The 19,343-nt window shown below is 37.4% G+C and overlaps 2 protein-coding genes across 4 annotated transcripts in view; both read right to left on the bottom strand.

Annotated features, from left to right (window-relative positions):
• Positions 1–11,006, bottom strand: part of afap1 (actin filament associated protein 1) — a 111,626-nt gene extending 100,620 nt beyond the window's left edge. The window contains exons 1-2 of one of the 3 annotated variants that reach the window (XM_051666458.1): positions 10,863–10,966; positions 4,335–4,388 (exon numbers count right to left, since the gene is read on the bottom strand). In XM_051666458.1, the coding sequence (XP_051522418.1) occupies positions 4,335–4,362 (28 nt within the window). In that variant the 5' untranslated portion in view covers positions 4,363–4,388; positions 10,863–10,966. Of the gene's footprint in view, positions 1–4,334; positions 4,389–10,862 lie in introns of all 3 variants that reach the window. The other 2 variants (XM_051666459.1, XM_051666460.1) reach the window with 2 other exon arrangements.
• Positions 11,007–15,826: 4,820 nt separating this feature from the next.
• LOC127422752 (actin-binding LIM protein 2-like) overlaps positions 15,827–19,343 on the bottom strand; it is a 94,266-nt gene continuing 90,749 nt past the window's right edge. Inside the window, exon 22 of the mRNA XM_051666466.1 lies at positions 15,827–18,567. Coding sequence (XP_051522426.1) covers positions 18,454–18,567 — 114 coding nt within the window. The 3' untranslated portion in view covers positions 15,827–18,453. The remainder of the gene's footprint in view (positions 18,568–19,343) is intronic.

Below are 19,343 nucleotides of genomic sequence, written 5' to 3'. Positions count from 1 at the left end.
TGCATTCATACGAGCAGACAGAGGGCGCTTTCACACTTTTATGAATGAAAAGGTAATTATGATGTTATACGATCAGAAGATCGTTGTGTAAACTCTGTGGGGTTTTGAAGTAAGTTTGGACTAGCAGAAATGGTTAACCATGTGCAAATTGACATGTAAACACTTAGCTTTATGCTAAGCTAAAAAGCTTTTCCTAGCCCTTTTACATGCACCTCGCACAAAAGTGTATTTTGTCTTACTGTACTGGCAGATTTTTTTTCACTTGTTATTAACTTGTTTATTGTCAAAACAAGTAAAAATATCTGCCATTGCTGAAAATGTAATCTAAAGTATTCAGAATACGTTACTGACCTTGAGTAATCTAACGGAAATACATTACAAATGACATTTTACAGCATGTATTCTGTAATCTGTAGTGGAATACATTTCAAAAGTAACCCTCCCAACCCTGGCTACAAATAAGTACAGCACTGTGCATTAACTATTGGTGCTAGGAGTTCTAGCATTTGTTAGCTATAAAACAACCCGTTACAGTAAGACTGTTACCTTGGTAGCGACAATACATCCTAAACACAAAATAATTAACCAGTGTTTCCACCCAGCAAACATCCACAAACCACATCAGTCTAATCAGATTCCTCTCCTCCTGTGATGTGGTTAGGAGTGTTAAGAACCACAGAAACGTTCATCTCTACTTTATCTTCTATATCTTTGCCACAGTTTGCAGGATTTTCTCATCCACTTGCTCATTCCCTTTCTCTTTCCATTTCACACACAAATACACACATATTGGAACACTGTAAAACCGGATACTTGCAGTTATTACCTTATAGTTAAGGTTATGAAATGATTATTAGTGTAACTCAATAAACCAGTTCATTTAGATGTTACACACACACACACACACACACACACACACACACACACACACACATACTCTAACAGGCGATTTCAAGTACAAGCTCTTTCTTTGTGAACACAAACACACTAGAGTGTGTTGAGTTTCACACACACACACACACACACACACACACATATGTTGGTGCTATCCTTATGAGGACTCTCCGTAGACTAAATTATTTTTATACTGTAGGAACTATAGATTCTATACCCTAACCCTACCCCTACTCCTACCCCTAAACCTAACCCTCACAAAAAACTTTCTGCATTTTTACATTTTCAATAAAACATCGTTTAGTATGTTTTTTTAAACTATTTGAATTATGAGGACACTAGAAATGTCCTCATAAACCACATTTATAGCATAATACCCTTGTAATTCCCAGTTTGTAACCTAAAAAAAAGTCCTCGTAAACCACTTAAACCTGCCCATACACACACACACACACACACAAAGCCTACATCTCCCCCTCTGGCTATGTCTCGATATGAAACCTAATGGGACAACATACGAAAAGATAAAAAAAAAAAAGAGAGAGAGAGAGAGAGAGCTGTAGGCATGCAGCATCACATTTTCATGTTTGTCTATCCAGTCCAGTCATGTTACAGAGCCTCAGGGAGCCTCAGGATGACTGACAGCTCAGCTGAGGCAGCTTGCACTGTTGTGTGTAAATACAGAGCATGTTACTTCTGAACACACGCACATGCAACATGTTTTCAACATGGGGTCCGCAACCCCTAGAGGGTTCGTGGCAGTACTACAGAGGGTCCCCAAATTATTGTTTGATCTCAAACTAATTTTGGTGAGAAACATTAAAATATGCATTAAACCAAAACACAATATTAAGTTACTTTTGACCTAAGCTCAAGTTAAGAAGCTCAGTTCAGCTAAATATTTCATTGTCCCTACCACACTAAAATGCATTGGGTAAAGTCAAAATGTAATACACAGATATATGACTCTGTGGATCATTAATGATTATTTTGATGACTTTGCAATGAAAGCATCATAACAATGTAAAAACATTAATATGGTCCTATACGCATGGGTCAGGCTTAAAATGCAACATTTTAAATGTGTACAACATACAAAGGTTGCAAAAGACTGAAGACCCCTGATCTATAATTATAATAAAGTCCAGTTTAATCGAGTTTAAACGTTGATAACTTGTTTAACTACTTCAACCTAAAGAATAAATTAATAGGACTATAAAATTTTATAACATTGCACAGACAGTTCTTAAGACAGAGTCAGAAGTCTTTCTGTACTCTCAAAGGGCCCTTCAGCTCACATCAACACAACAGGACAGTGTATAAAAAAGCCTTAATGCGACAAAGACACAGAGAGAAAAGAGATCAGAAGACAGAATTATACATACACCACAGACTCCAACATCAGAATGAGAATGTGAACAAGTGTGAAATAACACTAAATCATTTTATAAAGTCCATTTATACAACTCCATGATCCCATGGACACATCTCAAAAAGAGTAGGGGTGTAACCCCAGTGTCCTTGCCAAATTCCCCCATTTGGCCCTCATCAATCATGGCCTCCTAATAATCCCCCTGCATTAATTGGCTCTATAACTCTACTCTCTCCTCTCCACCAATAGCTGGTGTGTAGTGAGCGTCCAGGTGGATGCTGCACACTGGTGGCGGTTGCGGAGAGTCCCCTGTTCACTGTGTAATGCGTTTTGAGTGTAGTGTCAGAAAAGCGCTATATAAATGTAACATTTATTCATTAATTGATTCGTTCATTTATAACCACATTTATCTTACAATGAAAAACAAGAGCTCTCATCAAAATCTTTAAGGGCTCTATTTTTGTGAATGCGCAAAGCGCAGCACTACACGCTACAACCAAGTGCAAAGTCATATCCAATTTTCGTGAGAGCGCTAATTCTAAGTGCAATTTTCATGCCAGTGCAAAACGTCTTGGTTACTGTTGTAACCTCCTTCCCTGATGGAGGGAACGAGACGTTGTGTCGATGTAGTGACATTAGGGGTCGCTCTTGAGAGTATGAATATGTTATATTCATATATAAATATATCATGAATATGTTATAAATATGTTATACATATTTATGTATTTATTATCTATTTATGATCTAATTTATATTGTTTTTTTTCCACTTGTTGTCGTAGAGTGATTTTTAAGTCACGGCAAAAGGGGCCAGTGGAAGAAGTTGTACAGAGTAAAATGTTTGGATTTGGTATGATTTTTTTTTAATTATTATTATATTTTCATTTCGTTTGAAGTATAATTTTAATTTAGAAATATTTTGGGTTTAATTTTTTTGTGTTTCAAAAAATGAATTACATTTTTCAAAATCAAAATCGACCGGTAGAAGGGAAGTGCGTTCTGATACAATCACTGTTAATACTAGCCATGATTTGTGTGTCAGAAAATAAAAATGATTAATAATACTTAAATTTTCTATAATTTAACAAAACGTAAATCCAAATCCTGACACAAACCACATTCTCCATGCTTATAAAAGGAGCGTGTCACTATCATAGAAATATTCCTGACATTCAACATTTAGAATTTTGTGCATTTTGTTAATGCACAAAAGAACATATGTCCTTATTTCTATTCTTCTAATTCTTTGCATGTAGCCCATTTACACTACCAAATTCTTAAGAATGTGCAGTCTTGGGCCTGGGTAGCTCAGCGAGCTGACTACCACCCCTGGATAACGAGTTCAAATCCAGGGCGTGCTGAGTGACTCCAGCAAGGTCTCCTAAACAACCAAATTGGTCCGGTTGCTATGGAGGGTAGAGTCACATGGGGTAACCTCCTCGTGGTCGCTATAATGTGGTTCTCACTCTCGGTGGGGCACGTGGTTAGTTGTGCGTGGATTCCGCGGAGAATAGCGTGAAGCCTCCACGCGTGCTTTGTCTCCGCGGTAACACGCTTGACAAGCCACGTGATAAGATGCGCAGATTGACTGTCTCAGACTCAACTGAGATTCGTCCTCTGCCACCCAGATTGAGGCGAGTCACTACGCCACCACGAGGACTTAGAGCACATTGGGAATTGGGCATTCCAAATTGGGGAGAAAAGGGGAGAAAATCAAAAAAAAAAAAAAAAAAAAAAAGAAAAAGAAGGAAAACAAAAAAGAATGTGCAGTCTTTGATTATATCGCTGGTACTTGACATGGAATGGACTATATAATGGAATGCAGATGACTTATGGCAAAGCGCTGCACTTAGCGGTAGCGCTCTTAAAATAGGGCCCAAAGTGTCTATCAGAGCTGTGGTCTAGCAGTTAATGCACATGTTTTGACACATTGAGTTGTGGCATTCATGTGAGTAATGCATTTGAGTATGAATCCTGCTCATGATCATTCCCAGTTACAATCCCCCATCAACATTAAATAAAAAGTGACAGAAATGTTGAAAAATCTTCAAATCTTTTCATTTACTTACAGTATACAACTTCCCATAGAATCAGCATCAGAGTTCAAGAAGTGATTAGGAATTCTGCAAGACAAACAGAGAATTAGCAGCTGTTTCCAGCTGCGTCTGACACACAAACACACTCACGCACACAATTAAGCTACATGCCGCATCCTGAGGCAGACTAGTATAAACCCACGGGAGACTCTGTTCATCTGTGAAACTATCCTAAGGCAGAGACTACTAGATTAGAATCACAAAAGAGGAAAGGCAGCTTAGATGGCGAACTGGAGATCATTTGGCCACTATAAAAGAGAAAACTGTATTAGTTGGCTGATGGCAGAGCTGGGTACAAAAGCAAGTTTTTTATCCATTATTCATATTTTTAACAGACTTAAGCTAAACACACGGCAGTGATAACATCACATTAGGTCACAAAATCACTGTGCTGTTTGCATAAAATGAAACTCTGCTCAACTTTGTCAGGTCACCATTTGTTGCTGTCTCATCAAACTGCCAACTCTCATTGACAGTGAATGACTTCTGATCACCCTTCTTTCTCTATCAATTCTCTTCCTTCTTTCTTTTAATCCATCTCTCTACCTCCCTATTTAGTAACACTGTCACAAACACACACTCACATGCACACACACACACTCCTTATGGTCTTTTGATATGAGCAGACTGGGTCAGCTCAAACAAACCATAATATTAATCTGTCTGAAAATTCTGTACTGCTGCTCTTGGAAAATCCGGACATGTCCCAAACAGATAAGGAAATTTCAGCTTAGATACTGATCATCCACTAACTATTCACTAGGGGTGTAATGGTTCTTGTTAAAAAAACGAACCGTATGGTTTGCCACCCACGGTTTGGGAAGCATTGGCACCGCGGTTCACCTCAAGTTTATTGACGCATCTGGAGCACCAGTTTTGGTCAAGAAAACAAAGCATCAAACAGGCACAGTTACAACCTCCGCTAATGCATCTGAATGAATCTGTAGATGAATACGCTCTGCCTGTGTTTCACGTGGGTCAACTTGATGACATCACAGTTCTGCTAGCATTGTGTCGAAAAGATGAAAATGGCAAGTGGAGAAAACGAGCCGCTGATAGAGAAGCCCCCTGCGTTTCCCCTTCTGGGAACATTCTCTTTTTGCAGTCAATTACAACAGCGATGGTCAAAAGACGTTTACAAAACAGACACTGTTTGCAGACATCGCTCGACACAAGTGCTGTATACTGGTAATATATGTCAATAATGCGCGTGAGGGTTTATTTAAAACGTGCATGCAAGTTCTTCCTGTTTCCTCGCGTGGCTGTAATCTATCGCGAGCGTCAATAATGCGCTTTGATTAATGGCATTAAGATGGCCGTTATAGTAAAACATGATTAATCATTCATGCCGACATCACCCAGGGAAAGAGCCGCAGGTAAGCCGAAACTGCACACACTCCTTTCCATTTTTAAGCAGGCACTCAGTGCTAATTCTAACAGACATGAAACAATAACTAAAGCACTTGGGATGTTCATGTGGGATTTCCATGTATTATTAAAATACTTGAGCAGCATTATCACAACATCCCTTCTCGTATGCATTTTAATAGCAAGGTTATTCCTTTTATTGTGATGTACAGCTTCCGAATATTGAATATATGTTGAGATTAATTTGAAGTGCACATTATGTTGATGCATGTAGCGTATGATTTTACTACAAATGCCATGGTTAAACTATGGTTACTGCTGGTTAAATTATAGAGAATTTAAGTATTATTAACATTTTTATTTTCTGACACACAAATCATGGCTAGTATTAACAGTGATTGTTACTTAAGGGCAAACCTGTTGAAGTGTTTACCAAATAGATTATTCTTTGGATTTGGTAGTAATATTTTTTTTCTGAACAAAGCAAATACCGAACCGTACCGAAACCATGACCCTTACACCGTGATACAAACCCAACCATAAAAAATTCGAACCGTTACACCCCTACTATTCACCTAGTTATCAGAATCAGTCATGCATCTTCACCAGCAGGATACACCAGTAGCCACACATGCCGAGATGTATATATATATATATATATATGTGTGTGTGTGTGTGTGTGTGTGTGTGTGTGTGTGTGTGTGTGTGTGTGTGTGTGTGTGTGTGTGTGTGTGTGTGTGTGTATGTATGTATGTATATAAAATGGAGTCAAGTCTCTATTATTTGTATTTCGGGTTTGTTTATAGTTAAAAGTCCTACGTTATGCACCAAATCAGAATTTTTCTGGTTATTATTGGAATTTTGGTTGCACAGTAAAATAGTTTTGGGATTTTATTCATTTTGGACTCTTGTAGCCTCAATATCTGTGCCCATCATAGTAAGGAAAGACACAGAAATCTTTGATCATCCTATAAATCGATTTTAAAAAACTATTGGCCGATTAATCGGTTATCTGCCTTTTCCACCACCTTAGATATCGGTATCTGCAAAATCCACAATCTCTAGTTTTCAATGTTGTTCATTCTTTGCCAGACAGATTTTAAACTGCCAGTAACATCCGCATTTACTTAAGAAGAATACATGGAAAAGTATTTTTAAAGGATGGGATTCAATAAGGCAAAGGTACAATATTCTGTTTCTGCTCTGATTCAGAAGCAAAACATCCTGAATAGAACCTCCTGTTTGTGTGATACCTTTTCCGGTGAAAGTTCAGGTCAAGTCAGGGTCTATCACCAATTTTACCAAACTGTGCTTCGCTAACATCCCTGGACACAGGCAGTCTCGGAGTACAAGGTCACACCCATCTACAGTAAAGTCTACACTGGCTATTGATCAAAGACGCTACCCAGAGCTTTGTCCACATGCTTATCTTTGTTTTTCCAAATGATCATATTCCTAGCCAAGGATTGCATTTGGCCAAACACAACCTGTTCCAGTATATTCTTTCTGATTTTCTTTACTTTGTTTGACTGTTTTGACACCGTCTGGACACTGAGATATGAGAGCATGCTGCTTTGGAGGCCTTGTCCTTTATTTACACATCTCAGAGCCAGTAAAGCCAGCATTGCACAGGATGAAGGTTCTTGTCCGCTCCATTGTCAACTGTTCCCTGAGGAAAACAGTGGACTGAATTGGAGGTGGAAAAGACCCTTGACATGGTCCAAAATTCTATATAAACAAACTCTTTGAGCAAACTCCCTCTGAGCTTGCAAAACATTCCCACCTGAGAACAATAGTCAAGTTGGCAAACAAGGACTAGGGTCAACTGAGGAAAACACTCTAGGAATGACATGAAAATTTCTTCTTCGAGACATAGGGATGCAGACTAGCACAGACTCATGAATAAGAATCTATTCTCCAGTTTTGAGATGGCATTGACAACCGAAAACTGAGAAAATTATGTAATCCAGCTGCACTTTCCCAGTGGTTTATGTGTCATCCCACTCCATAGTATAAACTTGATTGTAGTGATGTCCAGTTCATGAATGAATCATTCTTTTGAACCGGTTCTTTTTAGTGAACTAGTTGAACTAGTTCACCAAATCGGACTGAATCGTTTGAAACAGTTCACATCTTGAGTCAACACTGATCCACAAGTTATCTTAACCTGTCTCTCGGATGTGCCTGACACTCCGAATCGAAATGAGCTGATAACTGGGAGTAATATGATCCTAGAACTGGTGATATCTGCTTTTGCCAACTCTTCTTTGCAATTAACCACTCCAACTAGTTCACAAATTGGACTGAACGCTCGGGTCGCAACAGCTCTCGAGTCAACAGTACAATGAGTCGCTCACAGCAGTTCTCGAGTCAACGGAACACTGAACTGAGAATCGCCTCTTTCGGAGATGTCCAACATACTGAGAACCGATGAGCTGCTGACATTGAGCATGTGTGTGATTAAGGTGCGAAATGTATGTTTCAGGTGTATTTTGCTGAACAACAGAGAGTGTAACAAATAAAACATACTGGAAATATGTTTATGACTTGACTGTATTACCGTTTTATCAGCGTATGAAGATGATCCAGTCTAAAGCTCTCGAATCAACAGTACACTGAGTCATTTGCAGCAGTTCTCGAGTCAACAGTACACTGATCCGAGTACAGCAGCACTCGCGTCAGCAGTACATTGAGTCGATTACAGAAGTTTGCGAGTCACCAGTACACTGAACTGAGAATCGCCTCTTTCGGATATAATACTGAGAACTGCTGATCAGTGAGCAGCTGATGAGCATGCGTGAACCGAGGACTTGAATGAGGGGGCGAAACACTTCAGTCGAGAGGTGTAAACAAATTTTACTATTGAGTATTGTGCATGCAGATTATATCTGAAATTGTGATGAGCTGGATCATGGTTTCTGTAAAAAGGGGTGAGATGATTAAGACTAGTTTAATCACTTTTTATGCTTTAAACATGTGTAGAACATCCACGTTTGTATATCAGTGTCAGTATTGGGTGCTTTAGGTGCAAAACTTTAATGTAGGATGTATTGTAAGATCACTGAATGAAACACTGATGACAATAAACACTCTTATTATTATAACGTAATTAAATAATACGTTATAATCAGCAATATGCCCTTACTATGGCTTTATTGAATGTGTTTGTGCATGTATTCTATGACGCCGGCGTATTAGCATTATATATAGTGACGTCATTACGTGATGACGTAAATGAACCGGTGAATCGGTTTTTTGAACCAGTTCATTGAAACGAACCGTCCGAAAGAACCGGTTCGCGGAAAAGAATCGAACTTCCCATCACTACTTGATCGCCTTTATTCTCAATAATTTAGCTATATACAAGTGATTGGGAGTCGACTCCAAAAGAGTCGATTCCTCGACTCTGACTCGTCCTAGAATCGGAGTCGACTCTAATACAGGAATCGATTCTTTTGCTCGACCCTGTAACTTTATGATTAGCATGTTGTGATTGGCTCAAAATTATGAATTGCTGTTCTTAAGAACCAATCACATCCTCTACAAACATCTATTGGTTGGTGGGACACCACTCTTTCATCATGTGCATTTGAGTGAGAGATAATGTGTGTGCGTGCAAAAGAGAGAGAGGGTATTACATCAATGTAAGGGACAGTGGTTTGAGAATTAGATTCTCCCAATTTGTCTAGTTTCTATATGACAATTAAATTATTTCCGACCCAGCATGTTTCTTGTTATTTTCCCTCTTAAAATTGGATATGAGCAGCAACTAGGGAATGACATTGTTACCAGTCATTTTAAGGTAAAGTTATGCAATGTCTAATGCGATTAAAGACTGCAATCTTCACAGAGCCATCACCAGAACAAATGGAATAGGAAACACTGTTAACTTACAGGTAAGCTAGTGATATTTTTTCAAAGCAATAACCACACCAATATATCTTAATTAAACCCACTGCTATTTAATCCGTTGTGGTGAGACTGTTGAGTTTATAAAGCTGCCGTTTTAAAATGTTCACCATACGTTACATAAAAAGCGACTTCACACACCATACTGTACGTTCCATTTAAAAACAATGGTTAATTTTTTTTTTTTTTATTATTATGTCTCCATAATATGCCTATTAATAGTTATTGAAGTGAATCGGCATGGAAGCCATCTAGACTAAAGTAAGCTTCTCCCGTCACACTTAGTATACCGTTTGGATTTGGGTAGGAGAAACTGACCAGCAGTTACTGAAAAACTTCAACTTTATCACAGAGCGGCAATCGGACGCAATAAGCAGTGGATTGAGTGAGCTATATACTAGTGAAAATTAAACTATACATTTTATAATTCCGTTAATTTTCTGCTCATGCCTGACAAGCAATTTTGGGGGTGAAAATATGTCACTTGGGAAGGCACTGCTCACGAACGGCCATCCCTGGTGACGGCTCTGAATTTTGAAACTAACATGATTAAAAATAAATGGAGTCGAAGAGTCGATTCCATCGACTCCAACGGCTGGAGTCGGGAATCGGAATCGACTCCAAAAAACTCGAAATCGAACACCCCTATGATATACCTCTCTCAGCCACACTTCTGCGCCCCTCCCCCTCAGCACAAGCTGTGGCGAGGGCTCGAGACGCCAGCTGATGCCTGCACGAGACTCCTGCTGCCGCGCGACCTCCTCCACCCCCACGAGCGCACAATTCATAAGGATGCCTCCTGCTTCTTTGTGCTCAGCCTCAGTTCCAAAACAATGACTAGAATATTACAGTAATGCAGGTTGAGACCTTTAAAGCTGCTAAATGTTATTGTCTGATATCATTCATAATGGGCAAAACAATAGAAAGCAACGCTGTCATACTTACCTTTACATAGAACAATTATAAAATGTTTAAACTGGGTTTAACTTTGTGTGTGTGTGTGTGTGTGTGTGTGTGTGTGTGTGTGTGTGTGTGTGTGTGTGTGTGTGTGTGTGTGCTCCAGACATGTTGGCTAAAACTGTGGAGTGTAACACAAGGTATGCCCATCGCTTACAAAATATTCAAATTATTTCATAGATGACCAAGACTCTTTCATAACGGGCAAATAGAGAGAATTGTCTAAAAAATAAAAATAATAATTAATAGTATTAATAGACATCTTACCGTCCTCGTTCTTTTCCGCCATAACTTTATTTTAAGACCATGGACCTGTATTGTATCCGCGTACACTTGGTGACAATCTCCTCCGTTGTTCCTCTACACTGACCGATCTTCAGATTCATATCTCTGGTCAGGGGACCGTTGCACTTCTGTCAAATCAGCTCAAGATTGACAACCGTATGAGCCAATCAGGAAGCGCATTACAAAAATGCCAACCAATAGCAGAGCTAAGAGGCGTTAACGTTTATGACAGCATACTGCCATCATTTTGTAAATGTAACGGGAAAAAATTTTTCATTGGCTCACTTCTACCTTTTTTTTTTTTTTACAATATATTACTGTAAAATTACATTTGGTGTCTTGATCAATAATATCTTTTTTTTTTTTTTTTTTTTTTTTACATAGTAAAGTTACCTACTAAGTATGCAGTGGTGTGTAGTAGTGTATGAAGAGGTGGGCATACTGTGAAGGACCCCCTCCTTCATTATTAAAAAATAATGTTGACATGCAAATTAGCCAACTCAGCATCCGTTTTAAAGGATTTCTGGGCTTTAAAGAGCACCTATTATGGTTTTTCAAACATTACCTTTCATGTAGTGTGTTATATAGCTGTGTGTGAATGTTAAAAAGTCTGCAAAGTTTAAAAAATCAAAGTGCACGACAAATGGAGTTAATGAGTCCCAAAAGAAAGAACCGATTCTGAACACCTGAAACGAGTCGTTAGTAATTCCAGACTTACTTCCTGTACTAACCTACGTAATTTGGTAACAAAAAACCTGCCTCTGGTCTTCACTGGCTGCTTGCAAACAGCTTTGACCCGCCCTCAAACACTACACTAAGCGGTAGACCAATCACAACAGACTGGGACATCTGACCAATCAGAGCAGAGTAGGCTCTCTGAAAGTTTAGAATGAATCCTTTAGAACGGATCATTGAACGAGTCGTTTCTGACACTGGGAAAAAAGGTAATGCTGCAATTTAAATTATGAGCAAATTAAAGTGTTTTTTGACCTTGGATGCATGTAAATCTCTTGTATGAGACCTTTAAAACAAAATTAGGCATGTTTAAAAACCATAATAGGTGCTCTTTAAGCTGTCTCCATCTTCCAAAGGTATCTCTAATATTTATCCTTGTTTTACTACACCTCTGGTCATGGTGGTTTTTAGATGGATGGCGAGGCTTTTTAGGTCGGGTGGAATCTGTTATCTCTCATCCAGTTCGTTTACTGGCTTTGCAGTGTTGTTTGCCTGCAAACTTGCACAAATCTGGCAACCAGACGGTGTCAAAATACTATTGGTGAGTGGGCAGTGGGTGGGATCACATGCCAAAACATAAACAGAAATTCCAGCCCGGAATGGAAACTTCAAAGTAGAATATACTGGCTGTTGCATTGTTATCGGAGAAGCCAGTATTTCAACTTGGCATGTTTCCTAATTCTCTAATGACATATTATGGTCATTTTATGATTTAGTACAGTACAAATATTACAAATAGCACCTTTAATAGGCAATAAACTGTTAAGCATTGTAGCTAATATGAGTGTAGTAATGTTCACATTAACACGTTATCTTGTATTACCATATAGCCTACATAAGAATGAATGGTTATTTGTTTTATTTGTGTACTATAATGTGCTTTTCTGTGTATAGTGAAATTGTTTTCGTACTTAGAAATATAAATTGAAATGATTTGATATCACGAGAAAAAAGGCACCACCGACAGCAGTAAAAGGCAAAAAAAACATTTTATATAAATTAGGGACACAATTGTCCTGCATCTGCAAAGAGCATCAAAATGAGCACTTGTGCAAAAACATGCAGTATTTTCAATTTCAAGTTTAACTGCATAAGTTAAATTGAAATGTATATATTTACGTTTAGCAGGGAAATACATTTACAGCACAAATTATGGTTACTCCAGGTTTGTGCATTAGCATTAGATGCTGGAAATGTCCCGCCCCTTACTGAAACGGAAAATATGATTGGTTAGCAAATATCCAATTGTGTCTGAAATGAACATTCTGATTGGTCGATCAGCTTATTCGGACTGTCGTTCTTGCCAATGTCATCAGTTGCGCTCCTTACTCCTGTAGCTCCGTGCATGTGTAGAGAGAATCACCGTACACTTTTTAAAATAAAATAAAAAAAGCACAGTTCACTCACCGGTGCTGCGGCATCTCGTTAGTAGATTAAAAGTCCCAAGTCAAAAGTCTACTCGTTGTTCTGGCAGCCATAAGCATCACTTATTTCATTTGCAAAAAAAATACACAGTACAGGCACCAAAATGACATCCCATAATGCCTGAGACATAGTCACTTTATAAAAATACAGTACTGTATTTTTTATGCTGAATATCTGGCAACCACAGCTGACAGTTTTTATCGTAAATTTAATAGGATTTTTTTTTACTGTCTCTCTGTCTATTTATTTTTTAAAAAGTCTACTCGTTGTTCTGGCGGCCATACATACCATGACTTATTTCAGGTGTGTATTCGCAAAATCTTAAGAAAGTTAGGTGGGCATACAGCATATGCCTGCTTATGCCCTAGACTACACTACTTTATGTATGGTAATATATATATATATATATATATATATATATATATATATATATATATATATATATATATATATATATATATAAGTTAACAAGACAATACATGTAATGTTACAGTAATATATTGTAAAAAAAAATGTAAAAAAAATTTATATTTAAAATTTTTATAAGTAAAAAGTAGGATTTACCTAATAGTTAACAGTGAAAATGTATATTATGTTTAATAAGACAATACATGTACTTTAACAGTAAACTATTGAAAGTATTATGGTGAAAAACAATAATAGGGCATTTTCAACATTACATTAAAAGCAGATTCTTGTAGTCCCAGTTGTTTAGTAGGCTATATTTACATTATGGCATTTTCAGACCTGTAGCTTGTTTGATTTGTTCCAAAATTGTTCCAATGTTCCATTTTCTTCTTGGTTCAGTTTGCTTTCACAAGGCAACATTCCAAACAGACCAGAAAAAGTCACATGTGAGCAATGAGAGCAGAATGTTTGCGCGCTGTTCCGGGATTTAGCTCACATGTCAATATACTGGTTAAAATGATACCTGTAATAATTTGTCAACCTGTACACATTTTTGAGTACTGTTTATGTCACGGTCAGGGACTAAAAACGAATTGTTTTTCATTTCGGTTCGTTCTGAACAGAAATAGTATTTTTCTGTTCCGGTTCCAGCACTCTGCTACCTCCTTTCCAATTGGTAACAGGTATAAACAAAATTAAAGAACAGTTAATAACGTTGTGTTTTTTTAAAAATGACAGTACTCTGTGCTAAGGGTGGGTGATGAACAAGTTGCAGTGTTACCAGATCTCTCAGGAAATAAAAAGGGACCTGGTCTGGAAAAACTTGCTCAATATAAGAGACTTATCTCAACAAAAATAAGTGATTATAAACAATTATATATTTTTTTCCCAATATGGGGGAATTATTATTTTAATTATTTTTTAATTACAAATCTGCTTCTCGGTCAGAACTCAAATCTGTATCACTGCATCATATCTAACAATAATTCAGTGAAGACTTGGAAACAACTGAGAAATGTACTTTTTACATTTTACATTATTTTTCCTGTATCTGGATTAACCGTGCATGTATACTTAGTAATTATATATAATTGGCTAAAAGGTCTTCAGCATGTCACAGAAGGCTACATCCACAATGTGCATTAAGGCAAGCATTTGTGATGCAGTGGTTTCCTTCAGAATTAAACTTGAGAGAAACCAAATTTTTTGGGCAACAGGAAGTGTTGTAATTCCAAACATGTACTGTTATAAACCATTTAGACTTTGGTTTCATGAAAAAAAAATTAAAAAAATAAAGATCAGAATGAAATTAGCCTGTTATTATATGGTTACCAACATAAAAAATAAAGTTTTCACTCCGGAACAATTGAAAGGGACTTCATTACCGTTTTGGGTTACGTTCTGCCAAAAATTTTTGTTAGTTTTCAGTATTCTTTCCTTGGAATGTTTTCAGTCCCTGGTCAAGGTTATGCAAAATGTCGCAGCATGGTACAGAATGTGTGTTCCACACAGAGGTTGCACTGCAAATGAATGTTATCTGTCACTCAGATGGATACAAGTTGTAAAATCTACGTCGTCATTTGTCATTTTTATCCATTATTAGTTGCTTTTGCATTATTTCTGCATTGAAAAGTGCCTGTTCTCACAGTCACAGAGCTCTCTCTTTCTCTCACATGCACATACAAACAGCAGAAAGAGTGAAGCCATGTAAGATGGTTTTTATCTGTCAAAAAGTTGCTAATGCCGCCCTACCTGTGTCTATTCTGCCGCTATCCATAAGAAAGAAGCGACCGTATTAAAATTACCTTAGGCATTATCAAACAACTCCTATTATTTTAAACGTATATGTACTATGGTTGCCAAAAGCTATTTCCACATTTTGATATGAATTACAGTGACGTGCTGACCTACAGATTTCTTCTCCGTAGATCCATTAGGTATGCACATGGTTTTTATAGGATATTGTTTTGTTCGTTGGTCCATTGGGTTGGATTGCATTCTCACCACAAGCGAACCACTCCAGAGTTCGTTTGCAATCGGATCGAGACTACCGAGCGCAATTGCTGTGTTAATTTATGCCTAAACAAACCAAACTAAGGAAGAAAATGCACCAGATTCAAAATAAAAAAGCTCAAAACAAGCCCTTAATGATATATATTGTACAGTAGTGAACTGTAAAATATACAGTACAGGCACCAAAATGACATCCCATAATGCCTGAGACATGGTCACTTACAGTACTGTATTTTTTATGCTGAATATCTGGCAACCACAGCTGACAGTTTTACCATAAATTTAATAGGATTTTTTTTACTCTCTCTGTCTATCTATCTATTTATTTAAAAAAAATGAAAAAAAAAATAACTGCAGAAAAACACTTAATTTGAATTAGCTGTATTTATTGAGAAGAATATCAATCATTTTTTGCAAAGCAACTCAAAGACATTGTGAATGAAAAGGCTACATTTACATTTTCCCAAATTCATTAATTTTGCAGTCAGAATCACAGTTATATGCAGAAATTAGTTTGCTTACACAAAATCAAGCACAGTAACACACCTATGGGAAACCCTTTTGGTGTGACCTTGTGAGCCATAACACAAAGACAACTTCATAAAAACATCTCAAACTTTTTAGATAGAAAAGGACATTTTTTTGTATGAATGCTGCAGTCAAACCAGGGCACAAACTCTCTTCATACTGTATTTACAGTAACAGCACTGCTCATACTGCTCAAAACAACTCTCAAAAACTGCTGGGTTCTGTTGGGTCACAGTCCTACACGCTTTCACCCAGGAAGAGACCTAATACTTAAAGTGGACACTTGCATGACACACAGAGAAAAATAAATAAAAGGTTGAAAAAAATCAAATGCAAACCATATTTTTAGAAAACTCAAAAATGTACACAATGTCGATGTAGGTACAATATGACCTGCAGTCAGGTTAATTTTGTCTTGACTTGTCTGTTTTTAAGGGTTATAATAGTGTTGTTAAAGAATGATGAAGATCATTGAACACACTTTAATCTGAATTTACCTAGTCTGAACTATTGGACTGCTGAAACAGATGCTAACACCACATACACCCACACGTTTGCCTGTTTCTACAGCTGTTCAAATAAGACTCACATATTCATCCTGCACAGCTCAACATCTGGGAATGATCCCTTCTATGCACTCAGACACATTCACTGCATGCACACACCAAAACACATCCATGTTTTACAGTACAAGCTTTACTGTACTGTATATTCCCCAGAACTACAGATTTTTAGCATGACCAGAGAAGGCAACATTTTACTGCATGAAGAATGCATACATTATGGCCTTATGAAAAGAAACATTTAGATATCCACAGTTGGTTAGAAACTTAATATTTTCACAATCAACAAATAAGTAAAACAATCTGACAGTGAGTTTCCCTGTTGTGCAGTTAAAAAAAAATAAAAAATCCAAAGACGGCTTATTACTGAACAAAATAGGCACATGTTGCACATGGTTATCTTTAGTCAAAACTGAGTTTACTGAATGTGTTTTTCATCACCCTATTTTGAGTTAGTGGCATTAGCAAAAGAACCATATTGGAGTAAAATATCTAGAGCTGACTTGGTACAGAGAAAACTTGTCTGAATAAACAAACACTGCTTTCAGTCTCTCAAAAACCTAAAGACCTCCTTTCAAATCAAAAATTAAATCACTCACACAAAATGTCATGATTACATTTTAAAGTTCAATTCAATACGAAGCCGATATAAGATGCTTCTACAATATGCAGTGCATGCCTACTGTTTGACATGATCAGCGTAACAGACATTTATATCAATATTCTGAATATACTGCACACACATTTATTAAGAATCAATTAAAGTAAAACACAATCTTATTTGGTTTTAAATGAAGCATCACTGAACTGCATGCTTTATTTAGTGTTTGTGTTGCTAACTGCAAAACAGTATCTGTTAACTTTGGCATGGCTCCATGCCAAGTCAATGTTGCAATTATTTGCAAATGGCAAATAAATTATCTGGTGTATCTGGTAACCTCTGTATGGTATAAAAAAATTGAGTACAAAAATATTCTGAAGGGTTTGCTATGATAAGACAAAACAATGCCTGGCTGATAAGATGATGGTAATAATATGAGCATATATGTCCATACATACTGTGCAGAATGTATGGAGAGAGTATGTAAAGTTCAGGACAAATAACACTTCATGTATTATTGAATAACTGTGAAGTCATGATAAATCTCTGATAATGGACACAATTTAACTGAAAAAGGAAACAAATACGTAACACACACAAGATAGTTGACTCCTTGCTCTGACTGAGTCTTTGGCCTGGTCATGCTAAATCCATAGATGGATAAGCTTCAATAAAGCTGATATTACATGATAGATGTTACAGTCCAAGCGGTGGCTGAGTATCATGTCTAGGAGGAAAGAAGAGGGACAGGCAGGAAGAGACAGGGAGAGGGACATCAGGACGGAGAGACCAAGAGAGAAAGACATTGAGCATACAGTATGAAGGAAGAGGGACAACATTCATAGCAGTCAAAAAGAAAACAAGTAAGTTTTGGCCATGTTTATCAATGGTATAAAATATAGAGAAAGTGGCTTATTTCAATATTGAGTGCTTTTTTCCACAGAGAGAGAATAGAACGCAGTAATCACAAAGACAGACGAGGAGCGAGATCAAGGAGACAATCAAAGAGAAAAACGAAGAGAGCCATGGAGAATTCAGTTCTGACTACAGTCTCTCCATCATCAGATAAACATTCAGACCATGTGGTGCGGCATTCACACACAAAGGTAGGTGGCGAACATCGTCTTAGCATTGTGAAAGCGTTCCAGCACACTCCCTTCCTCAGCGTGAGATGGGATGACAGTAGCTATGCAGCAGAATGGAGGTGCGTATATATTTCTCTCCCACTCAACCCTCCATGCACACAGGATGGATGAGAAGAGGTTTTATCTTGGCTTTCACTGGAGCAATTCGGCATGGTTTAAAACAAGCGAGCTTTCTTCTTTAGGTCATTTTTCTTCCACAAGGCCAAACGGTCAAACTGTTCAATGGTCATTCCAAATACATTGAAGAAGTCCTCTGGTGACAGGTGCCTCTGAAATGATAAGAATTGCAATAAATGTAATGATTCAAATTTTAAACTTTACCCAACAGTCTTGAACACCTGCCACTGAAAATAACTTGTCATTGCACCAACACAAACCATAATAGAGATGGGTCACAATCCTTGAATAGTCAACTAGTTTTCAAAAAACCCATCAATTTGTTTAATTTGGGTATTTTTAGCAGGTGGTGCTGTAATGCATGATAACAGCGTGTAGTGTTTTACCTGTAAACTTCCCTTAAGAAACACGTCCAACCTGGGTCAGGTGGCTCAGAGTTTCCAAATTGCAGTCTTGAAACTCTACATGCACAAGCTGATAGGTCCTTTGAACATGTAATCTGATAAACCAGAGGTTTTAAATCTGGGGTCAGGAGACCATTATGGGGCCTAAAAAGGGGTGCTAGGGGGTCCGTGTAAAATTTCAAAGAAAAAGTGTAAAAAGAAGTTTGACATTATGGAATTTGACGGAAGTCATGAGATTAATCACGAGTATTTTATTTTACGGACGGCCATAGTTTTTAACTGCAAGAAATAAAAACAAACCTGCATATGTTTTTTGTGATATAATATTTCTAGAACCTTTAGCTTGCTCACTGGAGGTTGTAAGGCCATATTCTCTGTAAAGCTGCTTTGGAACAATATTTATTTTGGAAATTACAAATTAATTTAAATTTAATTGAAAATGTTTCTCTTCATGTTTATACATCTAACATATTCTATTAGTGAAAATGGAATGATAAAAAAGATCAATTGCAAACTTAATACCA

This window comes from Myxocyprinus asiaticus, chromosome 32, assembly GCF_019703515.2.
Source record: "Myxocyprinus asiaticus isolate MX2 ecotype Aquarium Trade chromosome 32, UBuf_Myxa_2, whole genome shotgun sequence".
In the NCBI taxonomy this organism is placed as follows: domain Eukaryota; kingdom Metazoa; phylum Chordata; class Actinopteri; order Cypriniformes; family Catostomidae; genus Myxocyprinus; species Myxocyprinus asiaticus.
Note: the sequence above shows the minus strand (reverse complement) of the source record. Positions and strands in the feature narration are given on the sequence as shown.